Source organism: Colossoma macropomum, unplaced genomic scaffold, assembly GCF_904425465.1.
Source record: "Colossoma macropomum unplaced genomic scaffold, Colossoma_macropomum, whole genome shotgun sequence".
Taxonomy (NCBI): domain Eukaryota; kingdom Metazoa; phylum Chordata; class Actinopteri; order Characiformes; family Serrasalmidae; genus Colossoma; species Colossoma macropomum.
Window position 1 is genome coordinate 17,968,355 of NW_023494791.1, and position 18,162 is coordinate 17,986,516.

Genomic DNA, 18,162 nt, shown 5'->3' on the forward strand with positions numbered 1-18,162 from the left:
GGCAAAGATGTCTGGGGTGAATAGTTGAAGACTGCTATTTGGTTTCTTGTCGTTTTTCCACAGTATTTGATTTTGCTTTCTTTGCCATGGTCAACTTTACTGCTTACTTAGTTTGCCATAGTTTGGTAAGTAGCCTTTGAACGAGCACTGTTTAGCTAAGTTCCCATAATCTGCAAAAACAAAGGAATAGTTTAATGCTGTGTTTATATGTTGGTGCTGAACAAAAAGTGTTGTCCTGCACCTCATTTCAGAATTAAACAACTGATGGTGGCATGCAGCCATGGTTATGGCAACCTCCAAAAACTGGTGATGATCAAAGGAGAGCTTTGGTTGTCACTTTATTTATTTATGGTGGAAATAAAGGCAGGAGAACTTAGCACAGGGTTCGCCCTGTATTATGGACATTTATTATTAAGGACATTGTTATTAGCATCAGAAGATTTTTTTTCTTTTGAGCGGTCAGAAATCTGAGAGGCCCTTGCTTCCAAGTGAGAGGGCCTAGGCCCCACCAGGCCACCCACCCATAATCACAACCCTGGAGAACAGTATGTTAAATGGTGTCTGAAACCACATAAGCAAGTATATTTGATATTACCTTAGGAATTTGAGGCAGTTTGAGACACATTTGGCAACATTTGTGAGTATAAGCTTCCATTACTTGTTAGCTACATTAGTGTTGTAGCTCCAGAGCAAAACTAGAAAAGCAGATTTCAAACTTTAAATGTGTCTTGGCTGGTGACTGACTACCAAACAAGTGTAGTACAAACACTCTTCCATTATGACATAACCAGTAAAGTCTACATTTCCTCTTTTCACCAAGCACAATTAGGCTGATTGGCTGTGTGCTTAATGTTGATCTGTCACTATCCAGCTTCTAATGGCATATTTGGCTGCATTACCATGTACTGCATTATCCATAATCACGGCCCATATGCCATGCTGTTGCAATGATGACACACCGACAAGGGTATTCCCACCTCCATGCCATGTGACTACAATCACGATGGACTAATGCCAGTCAGGGCATCACTGTAGGGCATTCATACGGCTGGGACACATGCCCAGCAGGCCTGTCATAAGCGCTCACTCACCACACTTCACGGCGAGGTATCTCACTTATCACTGATGGAGAAGATGGCAACATCAGCACCTCAGCTGATCGTGCTGTGACAGTAGTGCTGGGCGGCATTAATAAAATTCAAATAGCACTGTTTTCCTTATACATCACAGTATCATGGTATCAGATGATATTTAAAATAAAGTTGGAATAACTGAAATTTGAGGGGAAGGATCATGCCTGAAACCCCTCCTCCTTCCAATCTTCCAATCTCTATAAATTCCCATGTGTACTTTCTATTTCCTGTGATGAAATTTTCCCACTCTCATCTCCTCTCTGTTCCTTAGTCCTATCTGTCAGTCCTATCACCATCCAATGAAGGGGCGTGGTCCAGCAGAAGAGCTGAAGCTGCCCAGAACTCCAGCCCAAGCTCTCTCCCCTCCCTCACTCACAGTTTCCCCTCATATTAGCACATACAATGAAAACATGGTCTGAACTCGGAAACTATGCATTAATAAAGTTAGTTGACCATTGCTTCCTGAATATGGGAACTCAGAGAACTAAAAGAATATTTTACAAACCTGACATAGCTTATTTTAACTGGACTGTTTTGTCCTGTTTCTCTTAAAATATTGGCGATTTATTGCCCAGAACTGTATGGCCGCAAAGTTATTTCCTCCAGCACACTCTGCTAGCAAGCAAATGCAAATCAGCATGCATTATAGCCATGATTAATGCACATGCTTAGCACAATCAAATGGATCTTATGATTGAGCTCTAACTCTGCCAATAAAGACATTATGAATTGTCATGATGATGCTCATTTATCTTGAAAAACACCTCCCTGTCTGCAATTAAGACATTTGCCAAATAAAAAACATCCCGAGCAGCAACATCACTACACCCACCCCCAGCTTAGTCCAGTGTGCATTTTAATGCCATGGTAATGACTGGGGAACTAGGGTACTGGGGAGCGGACGCACGAAACATTTTTGCTTCATTAAAAATGTAGTGGTGGCATAACAGGTGCAAGCTGACACATCCTTCCGTTGCTGAGGGAAAGCACTGCTTTTTAATGAGCTCCTTCTATACAGAGAGAGAGAGAAAGAGAGAGAGAGAAGGAGAGAGAGAGAGATAGAGAGAGAGACTGCCAGCCACCAGAGGATTGGCCAGCTCCGTTCGTTGTTTATTTTCAGTGGAACAGATGACAGATTCACTCCTGCTTTCTGAGAAACTCTCTTTTAGCGGTTGGGGGGAGGAGGGCCAATCAGGCAGAGTAACTGCTACATAATTACAGACAATAAGTCTAATCCTATCATATGACTGAGATGTTCATTAGAAGACAATGTTATAGTAGCCAAAGAAAATGTGTCCTGCTTTCTGTTCCAGATTAATTTTCTCCAGAACATGCTTTATCATATCATACCTATCGCACCTTTACACACTAACATTGCTAACAGACAGCTGGGTTTAAAAAACAAAAGTGTAATAATGAATATAATTGTATCAAGCACAGATTTGTCCTCCTAAATTGTCTAAGCCCTTACATCGTGCCATTCATTTAGACTTAAATACCAACCATGAAATAAGATTTCATATTCTACTTATATGGAAATGGATAAGAAAGCATGACTAAAATGCTGAGAGTCTGAAGTTATATCCTTAGCTTTGCCTGATTCATATCACCAGCCATGGTGGGTCAATTTTAAATCCCATCTTCTTAAACATCTGGGGCATTTCATGAGAGAAGGTCAATTTCTTTTCCACCATGGAACTGTCAGCAGGTGCTGTGGAACAAATACATTCTGATATACTGCAAATCTAAATCTTGAATGTTAAGAGAAGTACATCTATCTGCCAAGCAAGGAAAACAAACTCATAAAATATAAAAGTAGGCCAAGCTGAAATATGTGCATGAACTGACATTCACAAAGAGACATTTATATACAATGTGTGCTTAAGCTAAACCTTTAATACATGAGAACGATTATATTTGAAGTCTTTTTAAATAAGATGTGAAGTCTCTAAAATAAGACTCCCTGAAGGAGGATTTCTGACTCACATTATGTAGCCTCAGCATCCTCCAACACTTCAATCTTCTTTCACTTAAAGCTAAGTTACAGCCACTGATGTAAACATGTTGAGACCTCAAAAAGACTTGTTTTGATCCAAAGATTAGTGGCCTTAAAGGAGCTACTAGGCCTGTCACGACCATGAAAGTTTAGTTGACGATTAATTGCCATATAATACTTGTGGTTAACAATTTAATCGTCTTTTTGTCCATTATATATATCCATTAAGGTGCAACCCTACCAAACTTTACATAGCTTGTTTTCTGGCTGTCAATACTCAGCAGTTTCTAACTGAAGATAACTTCAGCCTGAGCTCAAATAAACCAACATTACTCAACGCCGTCCTCTAAAGGCATTATAAACCAACATCAAATAAACAAACAGTACTCACTGCTGCCCTCTAAAGGTGATACAACCTTAACCCTAACCCTAACCAAACATCAGATAAACAAACAACACTCACCTTGCCCTATAAAGGTGTTATTAACAGACATCAAATAAACATACATTACTCACCACTGCCATATAAAGGCGTTATCAACAAACATCAAAGAAACAAACATTATCCACCACTGCCCTCTAAAGGTGTTATAGCACCAATCAAAGGTTAGAACTTTTGTTGGTTTTCTAAGTCCTAAAATATGTCTCAATAAATGCTTTCATGCTTTCTCTTATTTACATGCATTTGCCTCAACTCAACTGATGAAAATGCACCGAATTCACATTCTGTTTGTTGTGATCACTGCATTGATTGTAAAAATCAACGTATATATTGATTCTGAAAGCAAACTAAAGTAGGAAATAACTGTGGTCTACGTAAATAATTGCAATCAGCTCAAATAATTATGATTACGTGCTTATGTAATGATTGTGACAGGCCTGTCTAACTATTACAAATAACCTGGGGATATACACAGAACCTGATTAAAAATTCCTGCTGAAGTAGTGCCACAAACATATGTATACCACTGCATTAGGATTTTTAATGAACTTGCATTTACATGTATCTCCTGTCAGTCTATTATAGACAAACATGAAGGAATAAAAAAAAGTCCATGACAAATAAGCAAAACAAGTGTGTATTCAAAGTGCTTTTCCAAGATGGAACAGACTGTTACTAGTTAAAGAGATGAAGTTTGCTATGTTTTTCAGGTAATGTGATTTGTTTAAACTGGCTGAATCAAGTCTAAGCTTTACATAAAGACTCAAGCTGAGACAGTTCCACTGTTACGGTGCTTCACTAATGTACTGCTACATCTCCAATTTCACCATTTGCCCCTGTAATTTAGGGTTGTGCAATGATATTGGAATAATATCAGTACTGGCAGATAATTACTTCGAAAAATTAATGCCATCACCATTTATTCATTCTACTGCATGTGTAACCTATAGAGGTAAATGATACACTCTCCATAATGCTAATCCAAGTGGATCTAGTCCCAATTTCTATGTTTTATAAATGTTTATGTATCAGCACTGTTATAGGCATCGGCAGATATGTATGTTAAGAATGCTGGATATCAACACTGGCCCACAATTCCTATTTTGATGCATCCTTATTTTAATTTGCACCTTTTTAACTTTAATTTAGTTGATATTATCAGAGGTTGACAGAAATGGACACATCTAAATGTGTATGGTCAGTATAGGGGACATAAAGCTGCTAAGAATTTGTTTATTTGTTTGTTTGTTTACCCAGCTTATTATGCATTAACAAGATGAATAATGCATTTGCTTAATAATCTCATATAAAGGCAGAGAACAATTTGAGGTCAGGGCAACTGTGTAAATATGTCAGCAAGAGCAACATCTGTCCTAGAAATTCATGTCTAGAAAATCTGTGGCAGAAAATAATGAAATGCAAAGAATAAGCATTAAATATTAATGTGAAAGTGATATGCATATCATGTGTATATGTATGAGTCAGTACGTGTTTGTGTGCGTGTGTGTGTGTGCCTTTCACATTCTGCTGTTTTTATTACTGTTGTCCTTCACTACAATGTTTTTCAGCAGCCAAAGCCCCACAATACGCTATAAGTCAAAATCAAGCGGACTTTGCCATGACATGAACACCTCTTTAAAGATTAAATATTTCTTGGAGAAGAAACGATTTGAATTTTGTTTTCAGTGCTGCAGTTTACTAACATCAGCAGTCTATAACACATACAAGTAAAAACACAAACAGCTGTGTCTCTGAACCCCCTCAGTCTTTAAAATACGAAGCTGCTGGGTACAACACAGTGACTTGAAATATTGGAACAGACTGAAGCTTTTGAAATAGTACAAAAAGTGTAGATGTGTCATTGTCATTTTCATTCTGTAGAAAATTTTTACTATAACTATGGAGATAAAATTTTTTCAATGAATAATGTTTTTGTATTTTAAAGAATGTATCAAAGTCCAGGTATCAGTAGTCAAATTTTGAACAATGCTTAGATGACATGTAAGGTCACTCCAAGCAACAGAGTCATAGAAATCGCCTGCTTAATATTAAGCTATTCGTTTATCCTTGTAATGAGAGGAAAAATCTTCAAACAGAAAGAATCACCAAACTTTACATTCCACTTTAACATCTACAACAAGAATCTACTAAATTCATGCCAGAAATCAAAGCATTTACTGCAGATGCTCTCTGGTTTTACACCGTTAGTGTGATTCTCCAGTGTTCAGTAGAGACACCAAGCCTTCTTGTATCGCTCACACTCACACATGCACACAAACACAAAAGCATAAAGGGTAGCAAATCCCAAAGCTCTGGTTTCAGTATTCATTAGGGACACTGACACGTCCCTCTTACCTGCACTATCACCGTAACAAAATCAAAACACCAGGATGAGTTCAGGAGGCTGAAAGCAAGCAAGCAAGAAAAACGTCTCAACTGGACAGCTAATCCACAAGGACTATGGAAGCCCTGTTTTTTTTTTTTTTGGGATATACTTCGCTTTTCATCTAAGCGTTGAGGGTTCGTTATTCTAAGAGCACTCTCTTAAGTGTTTACTCCTCCACTACACAGCCTATTCGTATGCAGGAGCTAGTATGAGCCAATCAATAGGCTTCGATCAGAGAATACAGAGACTGCTGTGAAGCCTAGCCTGAATCAAAGTCTTTCGTGTAAAAATGCTGTGCCCAGCCATTTATAATCCTGTTTTAATTCATAGTTAATCTTTTCATGCTCACGATTCGAGTAAGTCCCTCAATAGTGCTCCCAGATGTGCTTTTTACATAATCATTTAGAGAATAATACACAATCTAGCATCAGATATTGAACACCAGCCAGAAAATCACTGATAGAGATAAAGCAAATTTTCTCTGGGGGGCTTAATGTTTCATAGCAAGATACACAAACTGCCCAAAAGCTGAGCCTTCAGAATTTTGCAATGATTAACTGTAGTTACTGTATGCAATGATATTCCCTGTATGTGTGTGTGTTTCATGCTCATTTCATGTTCAGCAAAGTCAATGCATGCTTGCATTTAAGCAAGCAAATTCATTTCGCAAGAACAGGGTCGATTTAGTCGGATAATTGCAGAGCATCATTCCAGTCACCATATCATTGCTCAATCTTTGAAGGAAAGTATTATGTACTCCACAATAAGCATGAGGCCAAATTTTATACAGTGTTGTTCTATAATAACCTACTAGATTTTGTGGAGATGAAATTGATCTGTAATTTCCCTTTAAAGCATACAGCAAGTGAACTGACGTTTCCCACGTAACTGGCCTACAGTGCAGATGACAACAGTAAATGGAATCAGAGCACTGATTAAAACCCAGCTCCTTTTATGAGGGCTTTTAGGAAACTAATCCCTTCCATCAGGTAATAGGGGGCATTTTAAGAAACTTGTTTATTTCCATTTCAGAGGATTAGTGTGTTCTTTCAGTTGATTGCAGTGTATTATTTCAAAATGAACAAAAGGAAATACTGTAGACAGGCTACTTTTATTACACAAGTAATTTAGGAGGGAACTGAATCAAATGAATGAGGCTGTGAGGGCATGTTCAGTATTACCTAACACACTGTGCCTCACCTGAATCAATCCTAGGTTAGTTCACCCACAGTGTACATAAGAGAAAGACTGAATTTACTGACATTCAGGTACATTGAAACAAATATATTCACATCACAGTAGTTCCACATGAGTAAAATATGTTACATAAACACAATTGCTGTCTTTAGGTTTTTGGGCCGGTATTGTGTTGATGTAACACATCTGATTCATGTGGACACATTTAAATCAAGTACCTTTTCTCAGTGTACTTATCCAAAACTCTTTAACAGTCTCGTACAATGAGCTACTTCTTGCAGTACCAAATTGAGCCATCCAGCTCTGCTCTCCAGCTCTGAGCCTAAGCTGATTGATGTGAGCACTGCAGCCCATTTGCCTACAGCACTCTGTGGTCACTTACCAGCTCGTGTCCACTGGACAAACTTAACGCCAATCCTTTCCATTTATAACGCTGTTCCGTGTCCAGCGTGTGTATGTGGGCCCAGACATTTAGTTTGTGTAAAGCTCGTTCACTAATTGCCTCGACATTCGACTCGGCTGTTAAAAGCGCACTTACGTCTCTGAAGCGATTCCAGTGCTTGATCTTGCGGCTGTACTGGGAAATGGTGGACAGCCACTGCTCGTCTTCCATGAAATTCCCGCTCTTCTCCGCGTCTTTCCCGCTCTTCACGTCGTCCTCCATCGAAACCCCCACGAGCATCACGAGCGGGACGAGGAGGCGCCCCATGTCCCTCACGACCACCATCGCTCCTCTTCTGGGATGGGTCAGCAGCGAAGACTGGCTAACAGCGTCCTCTGCTCCTAACGGCCAGAGATGGATGCTGAGTCTTCAGTGAAATGTGACCTGATTACAGGATGCTGCTTTCTTACTGCTGAGGCGAGAGAGAGAGGGAGAGAGAGAGGAGGGGGTGAGAGGCAGGGAGGGAGGTGCCACTGTCATGAAATTTGCAATAATGTGCAAGGCTGGAAATAATGTGTTGATTATATTAATGCACACTTTTTACATACAGGTAGACCTGTCCAAGTAGCTTGCTTTGGCTTTTTGCTTTGATTTTGGAAAATATATAAACACAAGCACATTATACATTACATATTAGTTTTATAATATGTAATTATATGTACTATATTATAATATATATGTACACACCAAGCACTTTTTAGGAACATCTGTACACCTACTCATTCATACAATTATCTGATGAGCCAATCGTGTGGCTGCAGCACATAAGGGCCAGCAGCTTCAGATAATGTTCACATCAGTCTCAACAGAGTGGGGGAAAATGTGATCTTAGTGTTTTTGACTGTGGCATGGCTGCTGATCTCCTGGGATTTCCACACACAACAGACTCTAGAGTTTACTGAGAATGGTGTAATATCGAAAAAACATCCAGTGAGCAGCAGTTCTGTGGACAGAAATGCCTTGTTGATGAGAGAGGTCAACGGAAAACGATCAGATTGGTTTGAGCTGACAGAAAGGCTATGGTAACAGATATCCACTCTGTACAAATGTGGTGAGGAGAAAAGCATCTCAGAATGCACAACACATTGAAGCTTGGGGAGGATGGGCTACAACAGCAAGAGACCACATCGGGTTTCACTTCTGTCATCCAAGTGCAGAAAGCTGAGGCTGCACACAGGCTCACCAAAACTGGACAGTTGAAGACTGGAAAAATGTAGCCTGGTCTGAAGAATCTCGATTTCTGCATAGATGGTAAGGTCAGAATTTGGTGCCAACAGCATAAATCCGTGGACCCAACCTGCTTAGTGTCAACAGTCCAGGCTGGTGGAGATGGTGTAATGGTGTGGGAATCTTTTCTTGGCACACTTTGGGTCCATTAATACCAATCAGTCATCACTTGATTGCCACTACCTATTTGAGTACTGTTGCTGACCATGTGCATCCCTTCATGGCCACAATTTCCCCGTCTTCTAATGGCTACTTCCAGCATGATAATGCATTTCATGAACATGACAATGAGTTCAGTGTTATTCAGTGGCTTTCCCAGTACCTGGATCTGAATCCAATAGAACACATTTAGGATGTGGTAGAATGAGAGATTCACAACATGAAAGTGCACCTGAAAAATCTGCAGGAATTGCATGATGCAATCATGTCAACATGGACCAGAATGTCAAAGAAATGTTTCCAACATGTTGTGCAATCTATGGCATAAAGAATTGAGGCTGTTTTGAGAGCAAAATGATGCCCAAACTCTCTCTCTCTCTCTCTCTCTCTTTCTCACACTCAGACACACAAACACACACACATAAATATAGCAAAAAATATAGCAAACATTTTGGAATATGTGACTGACAGGTTGTTCTTGTTGCCCATGTGTGCCCTGTTAGATTTCTTCTTTAAACAATAAAATGTCTACTCTTTGTTTGGGCCCTGGGTTTTACCTGTGAACACTGCCTTTGTTGTTTAAAAGGATAAACTGACATAAAGACCAGAGAGCTGTCTATGGCAGAAAAGCAAACCAATTTGAAGCTGACAAAAGAGGGAAAATCGATCAGAGTTATTTCACAAGCGTTGGACATAGCCAATATAACAATTTATAACAATTTAGAATGTCCTGAGACATGTGAGAAACCACTGGTGTATTAACAACTAGACATCAAACAGGCCAGCCAAGGAAACAACAGTGAATGATGAGAGAAACATTGTAACAGCTTTAAAGAAAACCCCAAAAACAACAGTCAGTAACATCAACAACAACCTCCACATGGCAGGGGTAAAGGTATCACAATGCACTATTCAAAGAGAACTTTGAGAGTAGAAATAGAGAGGCCATATCACAAGATGGAAACTACTCATCAGCAGTATACATCAGAAGGCTAGGATGGAATTAGTAAGGAAATACAGAGATAAGCCAAAGAAATTCTGGTACAGAGATTTATTGACTGATGAGATCAAGATTAACCTCTACCAAAAGTGATGGAAAGGCCAAACTGAGGAAAAAGCAAGTATCTGCTCTTGAACAAAAACTCAGAAGCTCATCGATCAAGCGTGGTGGAGGTAGTGTCATAGCTTGGGCTTGCATGGCTGCTTCTGGAATGGGCTCACTAATCTTTATTGATGAAGTAACTCATGGTGGTAGCAGCAGAATGAATTCAGAGGTCTACAGAAACATTCTGTCTGATGATTACAGAGAAATGCATCCAATCTAACTGGGAGAAACTTCATCCTGCAGCAAAACAATGACAAAAACATACTCCAAAGACCACAAAAAAGGACTTCATCCAGGAGAAAAAGTGAAACTTTTAAAACTGGCTTAGTCAATTATCAGACCTTATGCCAGTTATGCATGTATTTCACCTTCTGAAAAGAAAATGGAAAATCACCCCAAAAGAAGAATGCAACAGGTAATCTCAGTGGATCACCTTCTTTATGCATTTACAAGCAAGAGACATAGAACCAAATATAAAGTGTTATTTACTTTAATTTACTTTAAGTTTATCTGTTCCTATACTGCCCTGCGATGGACTGGCGACCTGTCCAGGGTGTATCCTGCCTTCCGCCCAATGACAGCTGGGATAGGCTCCAGCACCCCACCGTGACCCAGAAGGATAAGCGGTTTAGATGATGTATGTATGTATGTATGTTCCTATACTTTTGCTCACCTAAAATTGGGTGGTCTAACACTGATGGTACCATGTTATTTAAAGTTATTTAATGCATCTAGATGTACAAAAGCTGAAATTCCGATCTATCGTCTCACATTCATCTTTTAATCTTAAAGTTAAATGTTTTCAGAGTAGGCTGTATCTACACACACATGCGCACACATCATAAATCATAATCAAATCTTAAGACAGAATTGTAATTCAATTTATTGGTTTAGTATTTGGAATCAATAACCATAAAGAAATCTCAAAAACATCAATTTAAAAAAAGAGGGGAACCTGTTCATTGGAACACTAGTGGGAAATGATCAACTTGCATGCAGCTTGCAATAGTTGCATTGGGCCATTAGGCAGCAAGCATGCCAATTCTTTACCAGTTCTTTAGGTGTGCTGTGATGGAACGCCTATAATTGAAACACTAGATTAACTGATGCAATCTCTCTGAACCTCAAAGAGATTTCTCTGTTCTCTTCTCCAAAGAAATGATATGGGGTAATCTGTTTACTGGATGCAATCAGTTTACACTGAATTAGGGACAAGGCAATCGTTTAAATTGAAATCCATACATGAGTGCACAGTTTAATTGAATTTTATGACTTGCAGATTAGATGCAGAAACTTGTTAATGATTAAAAACTACACAGACAAATGCTATCTCAGCTTCAGTGAGCATGTTAGTTTGCTAAACTCTTCACATGAAAGTGACTTCACTAAAAAGAACATATCAATGCAGATTTCTAATATATAAACTGGAGGTGAAACTTCAATATAAATAAGAAAAATAACTTTTTGTGTGATCTGCACTATATATGCATTAGTATATGCATCAAATGTTGCGGTAGGATAAATCTCTTTCAAAGTTCAAGTAAAAGGTCAAATACTAAAGTACATAAAAATCAGTCTTAATCCATTAGTCTGCACCTTTGATCATCACTCACTTGATGTAACATGTAAAATGTCAGAGAACCTAACAATCGACAGATCACATTTGATTTACTGCATGTGAGCATCTCAGTGTGTGGTGTAATTCAAACCACAAAGACCCATGGGGACTTTCAGGTGTCTTTTCTTAGTGTCACTGAAGGAGCATTCTTGACTATAGCTGTGGCTATCATGTGGTTAGTTTCCCATGTACATCTCTGCCAGGGACTAGGAGAGTCTAATTCCAAACAAGAACTATATGCTGCAGGCATGAAATCCTAAACCTGACACAATGACAAAACATGGACGAAATCGTCCCAGTAGATTTGACATGCCATTTATGATATGTGTACATGATCCTAAACTCTGCTCTTATGATATGTATACATGATCCTAAACTCTGCTCTTATGATATATATATATACATGATCCTAAACTCTGCTCTTATGATATATATATACATGATCCTAAACTCTGCTCTTATGATATATATACATGATCCTGAACTCTGCTTTTGTAACATGTTGCTTCTTACATGATACATTAAACTATACCCATTAAATATGTTTATTCATTTCATTCACAAACTGCAAATTAATTATCACTGACTTCACAAAACCAATTTTGCATAATGGAACATACCGTCTTGTGCGAAGAGGTCAAGCACTTTCCCTTCTGTGAAGAGGACTCTGAATATAATTTCAAAGTATAAGTAACTACATTAGCATATGGAGAACTGCCCTCTTATAACACTGTACTTTTATTCATGCATAATAAAATACTCATTTATGTTGTTTCACATTCACTCATGACTAAAACAGAGCTTCAGATGGACATAAATCCAAAAATAGCTGTTTTATCATCTCACAGATTCTTTAAAATGTACAGATATTCTGAGTCCTGTTCTCAAAATCTTTTTAAAATTAAAGGGGTACCAGGCATATCTTTAAGGATTCATTTAAATATTAACTATTTCATCTCTATTTTTCAGAACTCAATACTATATCTTTGGGTCATTTTTGAGTCAGCCTCTTTTAATATTGGCAATGGAGTTGATTACTAGATATCTACAAATCACACCTACAGGAGCTTTTATGACATCCCATTCTAAATCCATAGGCATTAATAGGCAGTTGGTCCCCGCTTTGCAGCTATAACAGCTTCCACTTTTCTAGGAAGGCTTTTTACAAGAGTTTGGAGTGTGTCTGTGGGAATTTTTGCCCATTCATCCAGAAGAGCATTTGTGAGGTCAGAACAAGAGGGCCTGGCTTGCAATCTCCATTCTAGTTCATCCCAAAGGTGTTTGATGGGGTTGAGGTGAGGGCTATGTGCAGGCCAGTCAAGGTTTTCCACACCAAACTCACCCAACCATGCCTTTATGGACCTTGCTTTGTGCACTGGGGCTCAGTCATACTGGAACAGAAAAGGGCCTTCCCGAAACTGTTCCAGCAAAGTTGGAAGCATGCAGTTGTCCAAAATGTCTTGGTGTGCTGAAGCATTAAGATTTTCCTTCACTGTAACTAAGGGGCCTATGCCAACCCCTGAAAAACAACCCCATAGCATTATCCCTCCTCCACCAAACTATACACTGGGCACCATGCAGTCAGGCAGGTAACGTTCTCCTGGCATTCGCCAAACCAAGACTCGTCCATCAGACTGCCAGATAATAAAGCGTGATTTGTCGTTCCACAGAATACATTTCCACTGCTCCAGAATCCAGTGGCAACATGCTTTAAGTACTCCCTCAAAGCTTGGCATTGTGCATTTTGAATCTTAGGCTTGCATGTAGCTGCTCAGCCATTTTGTGAAGCTTCTAACGCGTGGTTCTTTTTGCTAATGTTGCTTACACTCTTTAGTGAGTGATTCAACAGAGGATAGGCACTGTGTACTTCAGCACTCGGTGGCCCCTTTCTATGAGTTTGTGTGGTCAGGGCAGATCTAGCAGGACAGAAAACTTACAAACTGACTTGTGGCGAAGGTGGCATCCTATGACAGTGCCAGTGTTTGACCATAGAGACTACAAGGCTATTTGCTTAATTTTTTATATATATATATATATATATCTCCATGGATTCATGCTGTTGCTGCTAAATTCTGACCCTACCATCTGTGTGTTTCAGCAAAAATCAAAATCCATCAGACTAGGTTATGTTTTTCCAGTCTTCTACTGTCCAGTTTTGGTGAGCCTGTTTCCACTGCAGCCTCAGTTTTCTGTTTTTGGCTAACAAAATTGAAACCTGAGGTGGTCTTCTGCTGTTGTAGCCCATCTGCCTCAAGGTTGGAAGTGTTTTGCATTCTGAGATGCTTTTCTGCTCACCACAGTTGTACAAAGTGGTTATTAGAGTTACCATAGCCTTTCTGTCAGCTCGAACCAGTCTAGCCATTCTCTTATTAACGAGGTGATTCCATCTCCAGAATTGATGCTCACTGGATGTTTTTTCTTTATTGCACCACTCTGAATTCATTGTTTTTGTGATGTCACAATTCTAACATATTTAAATATATTCGCCTATTCAGCCTACAGGGGTTGGGCCTGCCCATTCCCGTTGAAGTTATAAGGAGTGTTCCAGCATGCTTTAAAGGACTTTAATTGAAAAGAGACACAATACAGGGCAGCCAATCAGAAGAGAGCAAAAAAAACAAACAGCCTGCTGAATTAGAACGGATGACATTTTTTGGCACATAAAACCACACTAATGACATGAGTGGACCTCATGGAAAAAATAAAATACAAATAAAAATGATTTTGCCACAAACCCTTCTTGACCTTTCATTTGAGATTCACTGGTCTACATCATAATTTTACCTTCAGTGATTTTACTGACCTTCTGTCATTTCGTCATTTATGCTCTGCTTAGTTCGTATTGAGTGATTTTCAATGAGATTGACTATAGACTGCAGGCTGCCTGCTCACCCTCTCTTCTCTCTGGACTGAGGGGGAAACATCAATGTTTGGAGGTGAGACTATATCACATGGCCCAGGAGGGGGGCAGTTTTTCCCTGCTCTCAGCAGTTCCCACCACTGCAGCGCAGTGTCACTTCTGCCACTGATATGCTGCAGTGAAGTCCAATAGTAGACTCAGCCCCCATCATTTCACCCGTTTCAGTTTCATCAAGCTGCTGACAAGAGTCTGATATTAATACCTTCTCCTAGCAGCTGTTTTGTTTTTTGTCTTTTTTAATGTTTATCTGATATCTTATTTTTCTGTTCTCTTTATGCCTTCCTGAATACCTAGTATCAGCTGTAAATATTTAAGCACATTAGATGGACAACAATAATCACACAGATAATTGATATTCAGAGTATTTATATAAGCACTGTGTAGACATTCTGCTTTACAGGAAGCAGAACTCCAGTGTTAATTTACCTGTATGCCAAAGACTAATTGGTCTAAAAGCAACCAGACAAATAGTACACTGGAATTAGAAACCTGTAGTGAGAAAAAGCATCCAATATGAAGTCATCCGTATCAAATGGAAAATGCTGCAGCTATTTTAATCATGGACACAATTGCATTTTCCTCCAGGCTTGTAAGATAATCGCTGAATTTTATATGGGATTATTTCTTCATATTGTTCTTTGTCAAACCGATGGACAGGTATGGTTCAGTGTTCATTTGTTGCTTCTTAGGGAAGATTTCAGCTCCACTCCATATCTGGACAGAAGTGTAAAACATATAATTAGTGTTAGATAACACAAAATTAATTATTTCCTTTATTATGAATTATTTTCCTTGGGTTATAAGCTTGCATTTTATGTCTAGTGTGCATCATTCAAGCATTCTTAACACCGCAAATTCTCTATACTGTTTCTCTATGCTGTTTGTCCAGAGAAGCAATGACTGCTGGGATAAAGCCAAAACATTTGACACATCTAACCCATTATATCTATGCTAATATTGAGTTTTAAGCAACACGCAGTAATTCTTACACTGGAAACTTTATGATAAAATATGTTCCACAATACTCAAATACAACAAAGATGCATAAAAAGAAAAGAAGGCCTAAAAAATATCTAATAAAGCCTGAATACAGCCACATCCTGATTTCACACTGGCTTGGATCTTGAGCTTGGTTAATGGCTGGATTTTCTAAAGGTCAGCAGCATCTTCCTTCAAAGCACACAGCATAGTCCTCAAAGAGCTTCAGTTAATCTTCACTTGAATTTTAACAATGTGGAACATGCCACTGCTTCTAGCTTCTGCAAAAAAAATGGCAGAACATGTCATAAGACACTTGTTTTATGTTTAGGCCACATTACAACAGTAGTATGACATCACCATCATTAACTTCACAGTAATATCCACACTAAAATTGTCAGCTTCATACAAGTATCACATACCTCTTTCGATTAACCTTAAGTGCAAAACTGTACACAAAGCCATGGTGCAAAATGTGGCAACGGGAAGAAAGAAGTTTGCGTCTCAGCAAGATTTCTCCAGCATCACAGTTTCTTCTGCACCTTTGGGGATTGGAATCGTCTTCTGCTTCTTTCAGCCATAAATCAAAGCTTAACTGGAACAATGTTTTAGCCAGATACTTAGAGCACACATACAGAGACACAGATACAGCATGGTACCTGACACTGTTCTTCTATTCTGGAGGTAGATGTAGAGACTTCACACTCACTACACATTTGAACACTCATTCTACAGTGATGGCCTTTTGCTGCTCTGTTGTGGGCACAAGCCACAAGCCATGCTTATATTATTACATGCAAAATATAACCACAACGTAACATGAATAGAAGTACAATATCCTGATCAAAGCATATATATTTATAGCTCATTTTGCTGCATTTCATATTTGCAATAATAAGGCAAAGCAGATCTGTTATCTAGCTATTGCTGAATAGAGAACAGGAGAGGCAGTGCATAAAGGTTTCAAGACTTTGAACAATAGTGGCACAGACCAAATAGGAGGCTTCGTCTTCTAAAGCATGGTGTTTCTATGGAAACTGACTACTCAAAGCAGCCCTGGGACTCTCCTGTGGCACCTCCCCTCTCTGTGATGTCCATTTAATTCAGCACAGTTCGCTATTTCACAGAACTCTGGCTATCAACACTGATCCCCCATGCACATGCACAGAGGGAAGTCTTCTATTCTTCTCAGTGTGAGCACAACCACTGTAGTATGGCAAAGAAACGTCCCATATCTTCAAAAGACAGGAAATTCTATTTAGCACTGCCTAGTTGGAGCTGCTCTACATGCGGACTGAAGTTTTACTGCCTCAGGTAGAGCACTACTCAATAGCCAAAAAGTCCAGCAAGAGCAGTCATTCTTAAAGTTGTCCTCTTGTGCTTTTTGTTCCAATACAAAGTGAAGTGAAAACAAATAAGGATGTTCAGAAAGTGTATTTCTTTTGGTAATAAGAGTTGAGGCAGAGCATGGCAAGGACAACTCTTTCAATCACCCGCATGCAAAACATTATTTAATTGAATGTTGTTAAGCTGATCACAGAGCATTCCTTTCCACATAGTTGTTTATTGTGACGCCATTCTTCTTTTAAAGATTGGCGCTATAAGGAAGAAGAGTAAGGCATATTTACATTCTATTTCCACATTTATATCTTTGCAACTGAGTACATCATTTAGGGTTTAAATGTTTTAAACTAAAGCTGAGACATTAGTTAGACATCTCAGAGTATGTAATGGAAGAGTATTTCTTTATTTTTTCTAAAAATTGATTTCATTGTAACGGACAGTGGGCCTAGATGCAATCAACAAAGCCGCATGGTGCAAAACTGCTATGTGTTACTTTAGTTGTGTTTTAAACAGTTTAGAATTGTTGATTTTTTTTATAAACACATACACACATGTAAAAAGTTCTGCAACTGAATATTTTATGCTTTTTATATTTTATGTACTTTATTTTTTTGCTTTATGTGCTTTGATTTATTGTTCATTTAAAATAATTTTTGTTCCCTGAATGCAAAAATCATTGTAAATTCAAGTTGTGTTGTTTTTCTTTTTCTTTTTTACTTTTGCACTAAAAGTGATTATATAACCCAAATATCTCAAATCATTTTACCCACTACCAAAAGAAAGACTCATCTCCCAAACCTCAACACATTTCACTGGTTTTGACACGTTTTTATGCAAAAAACACAAAAAGCTACTAGAGCATGTATCCTGGGGCATTTCTTTTTTCAGTGTCTGGCCAGAGCCCACACTGAGTGTGGTGTAGAAGAGGTCATGCGCCCCATTCCAGGGACAAGATCCAGAGGAGGAGAGTGAATAGCTGCATTCCAAAAGCTAGGCTGTGGTCAAGGTGGGCTGCATTTCTAGACTGGTACGTCATCTTGGGCTGTTTGAATCAGAAGATTCCTTCAAATGCAGCTGAGAAATGCAGCCTACATTTAGGTAATTTTCAAGGACACAGGAGTATCACAGACTTCTGTCACCCATAATCCTTTGCGCATGTGCCTGATATGAAGAAAGCTCAAGAGAAATGCAGGCAGATGAAACCAATTACTAGGA

At 38.8% G+C, this 18,162-nt stretch overlaps 1 protein-coding gene across 2 annotated transcripts in view; it reads right to left on the reverse strand.

Annotated features, from left to right (window-relative positions):
• Positions 1 to 8,012, reverse strand: part of spock2 (SPARC (osteonectin), cwcv and kazal like domains proteoglycan 2) — a 42,801-nt gene extending 34,789 nt beyond the window's left edge. Inside the window, exon 1 of one of the 2 annotated variants that reach the window (XM_036574203.1) lies at positions 7,693 to 8,012. In XM_036574203.1, coding sequence (XP_036430096.1) covers positions 7,693 to 7,881 — 189 coding nt within the window. In that variant the 5' untranslated portion in view covers positions 7,882 to 8,012. The remainder of the gene's footprint in view (positions 1 to 7,692) is intronic. The other variant, XM_036574201.1, reaches the window with a different exon arrangement.
• Positions 8,013 to 18,162: the final 10,150 nt, after the last annotated feature.